The following is a 16,101-nucleotide window of genomic DNA, read 5'->3' as shown; positions in this document are numbered from 1 at the left end:
ATATCTTTATATTTCAATGAGGGAATATCTAAACATACATATTTAAAAAATTTTTTTCTTTCATTAAATCTTTTTAATTGGGGGCTATTTGCTAATTTGTCAATTTGGTCTCTTTTTGGGCTGTTGATTTTATTTATCTGATGATGATTCCTCTTTTGCCCATATTAATGAACAAAACATCCATGTTTATGAGTCCCAGTGACTTGTGTGGACACTGAGTTTTACAGCCCACTGCCGGGCTGACAGCAAAGGCTAGAAGTCGGTCTTTAGTCTTAGCATCTCTAATGTCGGTGTTTGCTTCCCTGCAGCATGCTCGTCACTGTGCTGTTTTCCTTCTGGGGATCCTGCCTAGCTTCTCGATAGAACGGTGGTGGTAAAAAGCTCTTTATCATCTCAAATAGAGCTTTCTTGAGTCATTAATTTTTAACCTTACAAACTGGTTTAGTTTTAATTTACTTGTTCTGTGAAAACGTAGTTTTTTTTGTTAGGATTTGATCCTTTTTCCTATATTTCGTTTAGATATGTGTATGGAAGAAGAGGAAGACAGTTCTGAAAGGAGTGTGTCTAGGAAGGCTCGTCCCGAGGTCATCACTTTCACAGAGGAGGAGACGGCACAGTTAGCTAAAATTCGGCCTCAGGAAAGCGCTACTGTCTCCGAGCAGGTGCTCGTGCAGTCGGCTGCGGAGAAGGACCGCATCAGCGAGATGAAGGACAGGCAGGCGGAGCTCGAGGCCGAGCCCAAGTACGCCAACTGCTGCTCCTACTGTCCCAAGAGTTTTAAAAAGCCCAGCGACTTAGTAAGGTAAGGCCAGGGGCCTGGAACAGTGCTCTGTGCGCTCCTCGGGCCATCTCGTGCAGGGAGCCGGTCAGTTTCCACACTTGGTGCCACTGACGTGGCTGCTTACTTTCCTGAGTTGTGGTTTTAAGCCAGTATAACTTCTGAGGCTTCCTTTTAATCTCATTCAGAATGTTAAATACAAATTTGTTTTCTCCGTTGGATTGCTTGTGCTTATTTCTGTATAATTGTGGTAGTATTAAAAAAAAATCGAAGATTAATTATTCATTGAGAAAGACATGGTGCCAAACTTTTAGGGATGTCGTCCTATCCTACAGCGTGCTGGTCTGCATAAGGAGCGAGGGCACAGCAAGTAGCAAGTTAGAGAGTAAGAGGAGAGGTCTCCAGGAAGGTGCGATGAAGGCAGGCAGGCCGGATAGCAGTGATTGACAGGAGATCCAGCCAAGCAGATGTGCAGATAGGAGCCAGGACACGGCAAATGAGAGAAGGGCTCCAGAGACCTTCAGACAGGAAAAGAAGACACAAGTATAACATTCTCTTAATATATCTGAAGAGTTGCTATATTCAATCAGGGGACACCTATTTTTTCCTTTCAGAGATAGAACTAATGGGCGAAAGGTATAGGGGACGTAGAAGGAAGAAGTGTCAGGATGTTAAGATGGACAATAATAGAGCAGGCTGCTTCCGGAAGCCGGACGGTGCCTCTGTACTCCACAGAGCGCTCCACGTGAGGTGGAGGCAACGTGGGAAGAGTGGCTTGTCGTTGAGTAGCTGCTAGGTTGGGAGTGCTCATCTAGTGAGTGCAGAAGGGGCTGCGGGCGTTCTCTTTCTACCCCCGTAGTGAGAGGGGTCGTGAGGTGGGTGAGTGCGGTTAGAGGAAGCCCAGATGGGGCTTGATGGCATGGGCCCCAAGGTGTCACCGCGCTCTCTCTGTAGGCTGGGAGGAAGGGTCTCACAGGTCAACAGAGTGATCTGACGTGGGCGATGAGACAGGAGAACGTTAGACCAAGGAGAGGGTCAGGGAGTTATGATGAAAGAGCTTGGGTGCTTCATAGGTGGGAGTCCAGCCTGGCAAGCGATCGGGTGGCCACCAGGAACTAATGAGCCAGCTGGTCGGGAGAGTTGGGGTCACCGGCGGGAGGCAGACATGGGAACCGTGGATGAGAATGTGTGCCAGGCAGGGGCACCCGTGTGGAGGTGTTGGAGACAGCCCTGTGGGGATCCACACGCCGCTTTAGAGGACTGCAAGGCTGTGGGCGTGTGGGTGGTGCTGACGAGCAGCCAGTAAGGACAGGAGATGAAGGAGGCAAGAAGCCACAACACCATCAGTGTGCTAATGAAGCCTGCATCGCAAAATGAAAAGGAGAGGCGGCACTTATACCAAAAAACAAGAAGTGCGGTACAGCCTGACAGCCGATTTATCTTCTCCCTGTTCTATTTTTCATTTAAAAATCATTTAGGGTTCAGCCTCCCCTGTTACATACTGGGCAAAAATCATGGTAAAGCAAAACAAAAGAAAACCAGCACAGGAGGCTGTCGAGTGACAAATGTTCCTGCTCCCAGGGATCACCACTACTGGCAGTTCCTTATGTGCATTTTTCAGACATGCCCACGCATATATAAACATTAAGTTCTGAAATTTTGTTTTTTGTTTAATTTTTACATATCATTGAGTACTGGATGTCTGTCTTTATCAGCACCTGCAAACCTATTTCATTCTTTTAAATGGTGACGCGGTGTTCTGCTGCATGGGCATACCAGAATTTATTTTAGCAGACCCCTCTATGAACATTTAGTTTTCAGTGTTTAGTTACCAGTCACCACCACAGTGGTGTGCTCTTTGGTGCATCTGGGTGAGCGTCAGGGGTCAGTGCTGACAGACAACACCCGTTGGCCTCCAGGTGGGCTGTGCTGTTTAAGTCCGTCAGTCTGAGTGCCTGTTCCCAGACCACCAGCCAGCAGCGGGCCGTCATCAGGCTGTCGGGGAGGACAGCGCCTGGTCATTTTAATTTGCTCTTGTTACATCCTGAGTACGGGTGAACACTTTTTCATGTGGTGTTTGGCTGTGTGCGTTTCTCCTTCTCTGAGCTGCCTGTGCACTGCCCATTTTTCTGCTGTGATGTTTCTTGTCTTATTGCTGATTTGTAAGAGCTCTTTGGTTTTTAAGAAAGTTAGCCCTGTTTTCATTGGTCTTGCAGAATTTTTGTTGTCTTTTGGATTTGTTTTATGGTCTTTTTTGTAAAGAGTGAAGCTTTAAAGTTTTATTTGGTCAGATTTATTCAGTACGTAGTATTTGTATTTATATGGATAGTTATAAATTTAAAATCATGAAGTTTTTTGTAAATGTGTCTAGAATTAAAAAGAAAAACACTTAATTGTAAATGCTTTCTGTTTAGACACGTTCGAATCCATACTGGAGAAAAGCCATATAAATGTGATGAATGTGGGAAGAGTTTTACTGTTAAATCTACTCTCGACTGCCACGTGAAGACTCACACAGGTGAGAACGGAGACCTGTGTCACTGGGAGATGCCTCACCATCGCTTTTTGTATTTGTTTGCACCTATATGTTTTGCACATATAAATAGTGTCAAAATTATAGAAGCTTAAAAATCAGGAACCGTGAAGAAATGGATGTAGAAGACTTTTGATCCCTGTCATGGGGGAAATGATCTTTATAACACTAAGGAAAAGGAGCTAGATCTCAAATGTCGACTTATGTCACCTTGTATGCTCAGTGAGACTTAACTACCTTTGTTAAAAAGATTACCTCTCAGTCTCATTGAGGCCAAAGAGATTCAGTTTGTTGAGGTTTTGTAAAAACTGGGCACTTAGCAAATCTGATTACAGTTGTCGGATAAAATTCTTTTTATGTGGGGGGAAAAATCTTATAAAGGAAAAAAATTGATATACAATTTCCATGGCCGTTTTCTTTTCTTCATCTCATTTGAGGAGCGGAAGGTGAATTGTCCTAGTCCAGGTATATGAAGCCTTTGCTTCCTGACTCTGCGCTGTGTGTCCTAGTGGTTAAGAGGGCAGACTCTGCCCTCTGGTGGGCTGGACTCTGTGCTCCACCTGTAAGCCACTGCTCTGAGCCCCCGGTTCCTCGTGTGGAAAACGGGGCTTAGGAAGACGGTGCACAGTAACTCTCAGAGAATGTTAGAGTTGTTGTTACAATTTGTAGGATTATGATTATCAGACTCATTCATATTCTTAATTTTTTATTATGAGCAGAATTAACCAAGAGTATGTAAATGGAATTTCACACATTTATGATTCTTTTCTGATATTTGGAATTCTAGTATTTGGAATTAAATAAAAAGATACACAAACTCATTCAGTATGCCTCTTCTCTGGGCGGTGTTTCCATTGTTTCATTAGCTTCCGTGTGTTTGTCCCTCTTGTGTAGACTGTGAACTGCTGAGGATCAGGAGGGACCAGCTCACCTGTCTTTGCGTCCCTGGGTTGAGTGTGCTGACTCTCACATGGCAGGTCCTGGCGATGTCCGTGATGACTCGTGCACACTGGGTTTCAGTGTCAGCTCCCATACTTAAGGAATAGAAAGAAAAGTCTGTGAAAAATACGTTTTATGGTCTCATTCTTCATTCTGACGTCATCAGGTGATTTCTGAGGTCCCTGAGCAGTGTTAGGATAAGAGACCTCACGAATCCTGGAGTGAGTCCCAGGTGCCTGTCTCTGGTATAAATCAGTATTGGTTTCCTGGAACAGGAGAGGGAAACAGAAAACCAGGACGTTTTTTTCCTCCCAGAGCCTCTCCAGAGCAGGGTCGATGCTCGTGGCAGGGCACTCAGGCCTGCCTTCTTGGCCTTTGTTAGCTCTGTACCCGTTAAAAGAACTAGTGTCCCAGGAGCAGGGCGCATGATGCTAGATGTGTGGCTCTGCGAGCCCAGAGCTCCTTCTCCAAGGTGGATTATACCAGTGCTGGTGTCTTGCTGTCTCCTTTGTGGAAAAGAAAATAAAGTGATGAGTCGCTAACATGGCCTTTGTAAAGTCAGAGCCACAGTGATGCCTAGCTGAGCTAAAGCACCGTAACCTTAACTTCCCACAGGGTTCGTGATGCAGTGGGTTAGAGACACTGTAACATCAAAGTGTTGTGAAAATACTACATTCAAATTGTGAACAATGTACTTAACTTACTTTTAAGTTTCTACAGCATCTCTCTCTCATATCCGTGACTTCCTATGGGAGAAAGGGACTCTTTGCAGCACTGGGGTGCGTGGATTCAGCACATTCACACCCACACTGGCTGTTTGACTGGGTGCATGTGAATGTAATGCAGTGGTCGGCTCCTGTTGACTCTTGGCTGTCCTTTTCACAGGTCAGAAACTCTTCAGTTGTCATGTCTGCAGCAACGCCTTTTCTACAAAGGGAAGTCTGAAAGTCCACATGCGTTTGCATACGGGAGCAAAGCCTTTCAAATGTCCCCATTGTGAATTACGTTTCCGGACATCTGGGCGAAGGAAGACTCACATGCAGTTTCACTATAAACCAGACCCAAAGAAAGCCAGGAAACCTGTGACCCGAAGTTCATCAGAAGGGCTGCAGCCCGTCAACCTCCTCAATCCGTCCTCCTCTGACCCTAATGTGTTTATCATGAACAACTCTGTTCTCGCAGGACAGTTTGATCAGAACTTGCTTCAACAAGGACTGGTGGGCCAGGCTGTCCTTCCGGCCTCTATGTCAGGTAAGTACCGAGTCTGGTGAACAGGGGGTGGCACAGTAAGTGCACTAACAGATGTCACTTTTCTTGCTGCCAGTAATGAAGAAACGTTACTGTCAGCAACAGAACACTGCCCTTCCTTGAAATTTCCCGAATGTGGCAGCTGGAAATTTCATCTTTAGCCAGTTACCCTCCCATTTCCCATTCTTTCTTCCATCACATCTCCTTTTTAATACTTTAGTACTGTGTTTAGCTTTTTATTTTTACTGGGTTTAAACTTGTTTGTTTCTAGCATTCTCACAAATTTGATAATGAGACGTGTGATTTCTAACTACTCATTAACATTGTTTTTAATAAACTGGAGTTACTCAGTGGTCGTTGGGGTGGTGCAGTGCTTGAGAAGTATTAAATTTTAGCCACTTGGGTTTTTTATGTACTTACAGATAAATATAGCAAATGTTAATAGCTATTAGCATCTTCTGTGGCTTTCTTTCTGTGTATGTGTCCTATGGTGTGATTAAAGCCTAATAAAAGACAGTCACTAGTTGTTTTGTTAAATCTTGGTTTGATCAGTGTCGTCTCTTTGAGCCTAGTTTCCTGTTACATTTAAAATGGATGATATGATTATCTATTTCACAGGGTTTGTTTTCTGATGATAAGTTAGGTAATGTGTGTGTGTGGTGTGGAGTAAGCGTCAGTGCTTGTTGATTAGATCACATTGCTACACGGTCACTCCTGTTCCTTTCTCTGCAGCAGGTGGTGACTGGACAGTGTCTTTGACCGACGGAAGCCTGGCCACCCTGGAAGGCATCCAGTTACAGCTGGCTGCTAACTTGGTTGGGTCAAATGTTCAAATTTCTGGAATTGATGCCTCTAGCATTAATAACATCACATTACAGGTATGATACCTGCCGTGGTTTTCTGTGCTTTAACGTGGTCTAAATCACACGTAAGTGTGAAATTTTCATTACAAATGTCTATGTTGCTTTTCAGATCGACCCAAGCATCTTGCAGCAAACGCTACAGCAGAGCAATTTGCTTGCTCAGCAGCTGACAGGGGAGCCTGGCTTGGCCGCACAAAGCAGTTCTCTTCAGACGCCAGACAGTACGGTCCCAGCCAGTGTGGTCATCCAGCCCATCTCAGGCCTGTCCTTACAGCCCACGGTGACATCTGCCAATTTGACCATAGGCCCACTGTCTGAGCAGGATTCCGTGTTGACCACTAGCAGCAGTGGTAGGAGCCATTCACTTTTGTCGATTTTGACAGCTGGCATTTCAGCTTCTTGCTTGTAGTCACATATTTGATTTTAGGACACTGTGCTGCCATTTCTGTCTCATTGTAAAGCTCACCAAATAAATCAAATGTCCTATGGGTAAAGTAAGCTTTTCTTATGATAAATGATGTTTATTCAATATATGTGCATAGATCACTACATTCATATAATTACTTTTGTCCTGTTGGCTTCCTGTTCCATCATAAGGCTTTCTTATGTTTTGAGAGGAAGGAATTAAAGATGGCTTATATTTTATTTTGAATCTTTCTCCTTTTGAAATAAATCTCACTAAAATATTTTTAATATAAAAAAGGAGAAAATTATTATTTTTTAAGCCCAGCTTTGTTTTGTTTTGTTTTGTTTTGTAATGATGACCAGGGACTCAAGACCTCTCTCAAGTGATGACGTCACAAGGCCTGGTGTCCACCTCCAGTGGCCCCCACGAGATCACACTGACCATTAACAACTCAAGTCTGAGCCAGGTCTTGGCTCAGGCTGCTGGACCCACTGCCGCATCATCCTCGGGGTCTCCGCAGGAAATCACCCTGACTATCTCTGGTTAGTCGTTTAAAATTTTAAACATCCTTTCACCTGCAGTTGAAGTGTATCTTCTTTGTATTATTTTCCTGTAACACTGAGCTTTGCATAAAGCCAGTGCTCAATAAGTGTGTGTAATTTATGTGAGAAATTCAAGTTTCGTGAAAATAATGTTACAATTCAAATCTAATACCAGAAATTGAAAATGGTAGTTTCCTGTGTCACTTCCAGTTTGAGTCAGTTATTTTTGTCACCTTTTTTTTTTTTTTTTTTAGCAAAGAGCAGAAAACCATAGCTTCGTAGTTCTTACTCATGTTCCATTAGACTGAAAGAATGTAATTGGTATAAACCCTGTATGGTAGGACGTTGTAGATACCTGTTCTCCTGATCTTTTCAGAATTCTGCTCAGATTATATAGAAAAATATTAAATGTAGTAGAACACTGAAAAGTAGGTGAAAGTGTAGAAACTACCCTTTGTCAGTGTGGGGCACTTGAAATTGGTAAATTAATCCTGCACATAATTCACCAAGCTGACTCATTCCCTGTTCCAGGGCTGTGATATTCACGATCAGGTTCTTCTTATATATCATTAATGCTCACAGCATTTTTTTTTTTTGAGGAAGATTAGCCCTGAGCTAACATCTGCGGCCAATCCTCCTCTTTTTGCTGAGGAAGACTGGCCCTGAGCTAATATCCGTGGCCATCTTCCTCTGCTTTCTATGTGGGACGCCTACCACAGCATGGCTTGCCAAGCGGTGCCATATCCGCACCCGCCATCCGAACCGGCAAACCCCGGGCCGCCGAAGCGGAATGTGCAAACTTAACTGCTGCGCCACCAGGCCGGCCTCTCTCACAGCGTTTTTTGATCTGACTTACCCTGGAACATATTTTACAGGTGTGGTTTGCCAACGTGATTCTTCGCTATGAACTCTTCAAGTTAACTAAAAGTCATTTTTAAGATTAGCAACAATTTTTATGACCCTTATTATGCACCAGGCACTATTTTCGTGACTTACAAATATTATTAATTCGTTTAATATTAATTCATTTAAGCCTCATAACAACCTCATGAGGCTGTTGTTAAAAATAAGAAAAATGTTTTTCTGGGAGTCAAAATAACCTCCCTGGAGATACAGTGTGATGGTGGAAGCGTCCACATTTTCCCTTAAAACACTAGGAATGATGGTGGAAATGTGAGAAATTTGAGGAACTATTCTTAGGTAGAACTTTGCTTTTGAATGACTTGCAGTGATTTTTAGATGCTATTAGACGGCAAAAATTAACTTTGAATTTTATATAATTCAGGAACCTTCCTCCTTTCATTATATATAACTGAATTTTAAGGTTGGAAATATAGAAGAGTTATTTTAAGAAAGCTATTTTGTTGATCAAATTAACTTTTTTTGAGTAACCTTGATATATGAGGCATGGTGCTAATCCTGTACAAAACACACATAATTATGAAGAGTCTCACTTAGAGTTCAGACAATGTGTTATTCAGTTTGTGGATTGTGCTTCTATTTCTCCTATGTTTTTGTGTCATTGATGATTTCGTTATTTTATTGCTTATTAGTGTATTCAAAAGAGTAGGTGAAGATAACTAATTTTTTAAAAAATTTAGATTAAAAGGTTTGTCATAGGGGAGATCTTTAAATCAGTCGATGAAATAAGGTTTGCCCAAACTTTGGGCTTAAAATTTCTTATTTTCTCTGTGCTTCGTTACACGTAATGAGAATGGGCCATAGTGACTCCTAAGTCAACGTTTCCTTATCCCATTCTGAAAAGCCTGAAAGTGGAAAAACTTTTAATTTATGATCCCTTATTAAAAGCATCTGGATATTCTATAGAAATTTTCGGTTATTTTGTAGGATGTTCTCTTTTCCATTAATGCATAGAGTTATAAATGCTTGTGAATGCTAGAATTCAAATATCCCTTCAGTTAAGTTTTGCAGACTTTTAGCAATTCATAAGTCTTTGGGGGAGAAAGGTAAACATGAGTAAAAGGCAAGGATAGTTCTCAGCCTCCCCAAGTGACGTGTACATAAACAGTGACAGTCCTCTTACCTGATGTTCTCAGTCCAGTTATTAGTAAAAAGCTATGTCAAACAGAAAAAAGGTGATAGCTAATACCCCGAACTTCATCCGCAGATCTTTTCAGCAGGGGTCTGCTCTGCGGATAAGAGTTGTGTGTTTTTTTGTTTTGCCCATGTCCACGCCCACCGTGCGTAACTTCAGTTACTATTTCTGTTTGTTTAGAGAGGCATGAGGATGTCAGGAATTAGAAAGCAGAGTGCAGCATCCTTTTGACTTTTGATGCTTTTCCCCTCCAGTTTTGTATAGTTGTCTTGTTATGCCTAACTTGACAGCAGAGTCTTTAAAAGTAACCTGTCCTTGTCAAATCTTTCCAAAGCAGTTTGGTTTTCATGGAAACATCAACAGGTTTTCATATTCATCTGTTTCCATACTGTCTGATTATGTTATATAATTACAGTAGTCCGTGACGCTGGCGTGAGCAGGTTTTGAACTAAAAGCCAGCGTCTCTCGGTGAGAAAATGTCCCAGGCGTGTTTCAATGTGTATCTAAGTGTCCAGAGGGCGTGACGCAGCGAGCCCTCCTCCAGGAAAGCGCAGCATCTGCGCTTCAGCAGGCCACCTCGGTTGGGACCAGGCATGGCGGGTTCTCGTCTCCTGTGATGTCCCTTTCATCCACACCTGGTGGTCCACCACTCTCGGAAATATTTTCGGTTCAGTTTAAGTTTTATTTAAAAAGGTGTGTAATTTTAAGTACCTAAGTACTGAGTTAAAGTAGAGCTCTCAAGAAGCACTTAAAAATACTTCACAGCTTAAAAATGTGTGAACAAATACTCTCACTTACAGAAATGTGTTTCATGGCCTTATTTTCATTTTTTTTCTGTAAATATTACTAAAAATGAAGTAGCTTTCATTTTTAATAGGATGTTAATATGTGTTTAACACATTTACCAGAATGTGAATTACCATGTTACTTTCAGATATCACAATATTAATTTCTATTTAGGTCAAGATCTTATTCAACACAATTCTAATGGAAGTAGTGAACTAAATGGAAGCATAAGATTGTCAGCACCTGCAATCAATAATCAGTCTACAGGTGCCACCTTAACAATCAGCAATGATCAACTTCTCTCTCAGAGTGCAACATTGAGCTCCTCAGGTATGCAGCTACTGAGTTAGCCACAGAAGACACCATAAGATGCCGTAGCTAAAGGGCTGCGCTCCAGTCACTGGAAGGAAGCAAGCCCTCATTAGCATGACAAACGTTCTATCCTGTGCAAGAGAAGTCATAAGGAGAGGTGGCTTATGTGTAATTCTTGGACACAGAATTCTCTCTCGAGTTTATCAGCTAACTAATGATCCTACCTTTCAACGAATAAAAGTAAATAATCTGGGGCCAGCCTGGTCGCACAGTGGTTAAGTGCGCACATTCTGCTTCAGTGGCCCGGGGTTTACTGGTTTGGATCCCGGGTGCAGACATGGCACCGCTTGGCAAGCCATGCTGTGGTAGGTGTCCCACATATAAAGTAGAGGAAGATGGGCACACATGTTAGCTCAGGGCTGATCTTCCTCAAAAAAACAAAAAGTAAATAATCTTATTCAACTATACAAGGCGTTATGTATTTATGCGGGGGAGCATTTTGATGACTCCATTACAAAGCTGTCCCCTGATTACCTATGCTGGAAGTTTCTCCAGCTCATTACTTTGTGCCCTGCAGTGTGAATTTTCTGGCCAGCTGACAGTAGGATAACAAAGTTAAAAGAAGGCATATTTCTAAGGTTTTGAAGTATAGACTTTTATAAAAAATAAAAATAAGCTCAATTAAAATAAAACTAAATGAGCTCCAGTAAAATAAATCACAGCTTCATATGTAACTGTTAACTGTTCCGGATGACATGCTTATCCAGTCTTCTTCACCTTGTAGAGATTTCAGTAATTTCTTAGCCCTCTTATGTTCCACCTATGTATATCATTTTTTGAGAAAAAAATTAATAATCTTTAGATATTTTTGTACCCACAGCTAGACTTTTTTCATGCTTGATTGAAATGCTTTCTTATCCAGTAAATCATTTATTCAATAGAAGATTGTAGTATGTACTATGTGGTAGGAATTTTGCTAAATCTGGGAGTGTAAAACTGAGCAAGGCAGACATGGTTGGATCCTAGAAGCTATAGAATGCAGACATTTACTGAAGAATCCGTAAGTCAATGTAAAATTACAATAGTGACCACATAAAATGGAGAGAGAACAGTTCCGAGAGAGCAGGTCTCGGGGAATTTGTCCCAGTGGGGGTGGCTTCTCTGGAGAGGGCCGGCCGAGCCGAGAATGGAGCTCTGGCAGTGTGAGCGCTCCTCCTGAGGCAGCGGCACAGTGTGTGTGGCCTGGGCTGCCTTGCTGAGCTGAAGAAGGTTGTGAGCTGAGGCAAGGCGGCACAGTGTAAGATTGGCGGAGATCCAAGGAGGGCATGGGCCATTCAGGACCTTGGAGGAGCTTTTGACACCCTTCTCAGTTCCTGAAGGGTAAACCAAGCCCCCAGTGGTTAAGAACTCTCTCACTTACATCCTGAGGGATCAAGGCAGATCCAGAATCTGGACTCTGACCAGTGATTGTTTCCACTGGACTTTTGCTCTCGGTGTCTTGCTGTATCTACTTCATCTTACTCTGTTCTTCCTTATCAATTTGCTTGATTAATTTTGGGGCTCTAAAAAGCTATCATAGAACTCAATTCTCATTAATTTGAAATAAGGGAGGCTTCTTGTTTGTTCTGTTTTCAATTGAGGGGAACTTTGTGTTCTAAGCTAGGACTCTCAGGCTATAGTATCGTCTGTGGTAGTGAGACATCTGCGTGTGTCTTGTGCTGTTGAAGTGACAGCAAACTTTTCTCTACTGACTTTCTGAAAGTCAGAGTTTGTATCCTTTTTTTTTTTTTTTTTAAACCAAGTGTGTTCTTGCTTATCATCACTAGAATTCTGATCACAGGCTGTGAGTTTGTCATCCTTCCCACTCTGCATGGTGCACGAGTGGCATGAAGATGTATTTCTTGTATGTGGGCCACCAGAGTGGTTGTCACGCTCTGGTGCGGGTCTCTGTTCTGGAGTTTTAGGAATCCAGGCTCTCCCCAGCCTGCTTCACTGAGGAATAGACCGGCCACCAGTGGTAGAATCTTGTGTCTTCCTGGAAGCTCTGCTTCATATCTTTAGAGAGTCTTTGGCAAATTGATGGAAAGATGAGTATTAGATGTTTTAATTTAAGTGGGGTGGGTTTTTGTGCTACTTGGTAATTGGAATGTTTGCTGGTGCAGTAGGTTACTTAATTTAAAACTGGGGATGTTCTGATCAGAATGGAGAGAGTGGATGGAAGGGGAACACGTAAACCCTGAGGGCTCTGTTTGGCTACCAGTGTTTCTTTAAACTACGGTATCTGGTTAGTCAGACATCAAGTGTTTTCCCTTATAGATCCGCCTTCAGGGGTGCATGCAGGTGAAGGGTTTTTCAGGGCAGTATGGCTGATGGCAGAACTGAAAGAGAGAATTTGTCTCTCTCTCTTTTTGATGCTGCTTTAGCTTAATGTGGTGCCTTATTTAAAAAAATTTTTTTCAAGGGATTTGGTGATAATTGTAAAATAAAAGATGAGCTTGTAATTAAAGAGCATTTGTTTAGTAACACAATATCAGCTCTTATAAATACAGGATTAATTTTATATGAGGAGATCAGTTGTATTATGTTCTCACATACCTTTGGTGTCTTTGAATAATCCTGGCCATAGGAAGAGATTTTTCCTACATTGAACCAACCAATCCTTGATATTGAGCACATGTTTTTGGAGATGTTTGCATATTCCATTGGTACTGGTCATGATTAAATAGTTGATCCCATCTATGTAGTATTGGTGAAGAGACTACCTCTTAATGGGCAATATCTATCTTAGAGTCAAAGTCAGTCCCAGAGCAAGCTTCAGGGAACACCAGTAAGAAGTGAAATTAAAATGACTTTGTTTGAGATTAAACAGACCTCTTCTAAGATAAACACTAAAATACAGACCCTCCGTGTTACCATAGAAAGCTTCTGTTGCCAGACCTTTATATCTGAGCATAATGAATATGCATGTAGTTTCTGTTATTTTTTAGTTCTCTGTGTGAACAAGATTTAATTAAGGCTTATCAGCCTCTGGGACAACTCTGGCTGTTTGCCTCTTAATTGGAGGAAGTGTGTTACCTTTTAGGGATTTACAAATAAATTAGCCAAAATTTCACATACAAGATAAAAAGTGCATGCTTTTGTTCAGATGTGTGATGAGGGGGTTGAAGTCCATTTTGAAGTCAGATCCTAAGATCTATGACAAGATTTGACACAAGTAGTTTTCCTAGAAAGTAGTCAAATATGATGTAAGTACCCTTTCAGAGGCAGAAAGTGTTGTTAATAGAGGCTTGAAATTTAGCACAGCTTTGTAAGGAATTTTTCTCAAATTGGTATTATCTTTTTGTTCTCAACCCACTTTTAAGATAATTTTGATGAATAAATCGAGTTGTGCTTTCAGTGAAAGAAAACACCACTTCTTTGTTTACTAGTTTGTAGTAAGGTTGTTTTAGCCTTTGTCTCTTCTAGATTTAAATACAAACAATTACTTATTTCCCAACAGCTCAGAAATTTTAACATTTCTTATCTGTGGGTGCATTTTAAAATTAAGGAGGACGTTCTCCCCACTCTCTCCTCGGGAAGCAATGGCCAGACTACCGCACCCTTCCTGTTCCTGCCACCTCCCACCTCCGTCTCTAACATTTTTGTTAACTTCAAGAAAAAGCTGATCTCTCATCTTTTAAACTACTTAGGAAACCTTCCAAAATTATAATTAAGTTTTCTTGGAAGCTATGAAAACTTATCCCAACAAAGATTGAAGACAGTGCTGGGGTTGATGAACATACAGAATTTTATTAATCCTTTAAAGATTACTTTTTTGAGTTAGAGTCATAAAATGAACGGAGATTGCTGTGCTGTGTCCTCGGGGAATAGTGGTTTCAGAGAAGCTAAAGTGGAAACTGCAAGTGAGGGTCTGCAGTCTTGCTTAAGTAATGAATCTTAATTTTCATGTTGAGTATTTAATTTGATTTTAAACCTGTGGCTTCTAGAGCTTTAAACAAATATTTTTATATAATTAAGAGCTATATGTTGAGCAAATGTAATTATAGCTTTTAATTAGTTATTTAATTACAGCTTAAGAAAATTTCAGTTTTTTCCTACTTTAATCACATGTTCTTTTCAACTATATTGAGGATAGTTCACTTGAACTGGTATCATCCTCTTTGTGGAAAGTCTCTTGAATTAAGAATGTTATTAAAGGTTCATGCGCCATACTGTTTGAGTTGAAATAGGAACTCTGGCTTCTCCTGAAGTTGTTTAGTCTTTTCACTGAGATTTGTGTCAGGATTCACTTTAGTTACATGAACACCCAGGCTTCTGTTTTCTTTAGATTTCTTGTGATGCACAGTCCTGGAACCTTTTACATTAATAATCATCAAAGTCAGAAATGTTTTACTGGTGGGAAGGGGGAGAAGATCCTTGTTCCCTTATTTCAGGAGTTCGGCTGAGGTGTGAAGTCTTGCCGTCCAAGTAGCCATGGACCCCATGAGCTTTTGGCTTCGCTCTTTGTGGATGTGGTCCCGGTGAGCCTTAGACCACCGTGCTTCTCTCAGCTGGGTGTTTTGACGGCCCACCCTGTCGTCTCCTCACTGGTTTTGATGGACCAGCGATTCATGTAGCTGGTCATCGCCATGTTCTTCCAGGTTCTTCTTTCTAATCTTTGTCCACTTACGTTAAAATCATGCCTGCATGCTAGTTTGCAAGAGTAAGGATGTGTGGAGGTGACGTCAGGAGAATGAATCGAGGCTGACCAGTGTACTGATAACTGGAGTGCTTAGAGATGCACCCTCCACAAATCCACACTCCTCCTGCTGTCCTGGCCTGTTTTAGGAGTCCACTCTGCAGATGCTAGGCGAGGTGGGAGGGATCTCACGAGCTTGTCTTTGGAGCCCCGGTGGCTGCTTCAGAGCAGAGACTCCTAGCCTCCTAATGGTTATACTGCTTTTGAAGGTTCCAGGTCTGTGCAGCACAGTGTGGGACTCCAAGAGTGTGCATCTGTGGAGGCATTGTGTTTGGAGGACTCCAGTTACAAGTAAGTGACCTGGTCTCCCGTTGGCCCCTGACTCGAGCACAGGCTCCGGACTGATGTGACCCCCGTCTCAGCAGAGTCTTGACAGGAGCCTCGTTTTGTTTTGTTTTTAAACCTAATTAGGAAATAGGGTTTTCAGCTTCTGCTTTAGTTATCATCTTGGTATCTCTAGCACCTAGCACAGTGGCTGACACAAATGGATGATGAATCATGTTTGTTAGATGAATGGAAGGATTGTGAGAGTGTGTGTGTGTATTTGTGTACTTGCATGTGCATGTGTGTTATACTTACAAGTAGAAACTTAAAAAATGGTTTTTGTTGGTGCGCACCACAGGACTTTGATAATCCCGTGCTAAGCCCATCTCATTTGCCCGTAGGGTGCATGAGTTTCTGTTCTGTAGAAGAAGAGGTCTTTCTTTGCCTGATTCTGTCCCAGATATCTCCTTTTCTCTTATCATTGGCTACAAGGGGAAAATATATAAAGTTTTGTTGTCTTAGCCAAAGAAAATTAAGATGTCATGCAGGATAAATTACTATTTACAGGATTGCATGAGGTTTATTTTGATTCCCTGTATTTCAGAATGAGTAGACGTAAAGGCTGGTGGAAGTGCG

General features: G+C 41.8%; 1 protein-coding gene across 15 annotated transcripts in view; it reads left to right on the top strand.

Annotated features, from left to right (window-relative positions):
* ZNF236 (zinc finger protein 236) overlaps window positions 1-16,101 on the top strand; it is a 115,418-nt gene that overhangs the window by 82,025 nt on the left and 17,292 nt on the right. For 8 of the 15 annotated variants that reach the window (XR_011504347.1, XM_070512837.1, XM_070512835.1 and 5 more), the window contains 7 exons: window positions 520-802; window positions 3,193-3,296; window positions 5,136-5,501; window positions 6,231-6,376; window positions 6,471-6,711; window positions 7,130-7,309; window positions 10,326-10,481. Coding sequence is in view for 13 of the 15 variants with exons in the window: in XM_070512837.1 (XP_070368938.1) it covers window positions 520-802; window positions 3,193-3,296; window positions 5,136-5,501; window positions 6,231-6,376; window positions 6,471-6,711; window positions 7,130-7,309; window positions 10,326-10,481 (1,476 nt within the window). In the remaining 2 variants the exon portion in view is untranslated. Of the gene's footprint in view, window positions 1-519; window positions 803-3,192; window positions 3,297-5,135; window positions 5,502-6,230; window positions 6,377-6,470; window positions 6,712-7,129; window positions 7,310-10,325; window positions 10,482-15,410; window positions 15,493-16,101 lie in introns of all 15 variants that reach the window. The other 7 variants (XM_070512840.1, XM_044744035.2, XM_070512839.1 and 4 more) reach the window with 3 other exon arrangements.

Source organism: Equus asinus, chromosome 7, assembly GCF_041296235.1.
Source record: "Equus asinus isolate D_3611 breed Donkey chromosome 7, EquAss-T2T_v2, whole genome shotgun sequence".
Classification (NCBI taxonomy): domain Eukaryota; kingdom Metazoa; phylum Chordata; class Mammalia; order Perissodactyla; family Equidae; genus Equus; species Equus asinus.
This window is presented reverse-complemented; position numbering and strand designations above follow the sequence as displayed.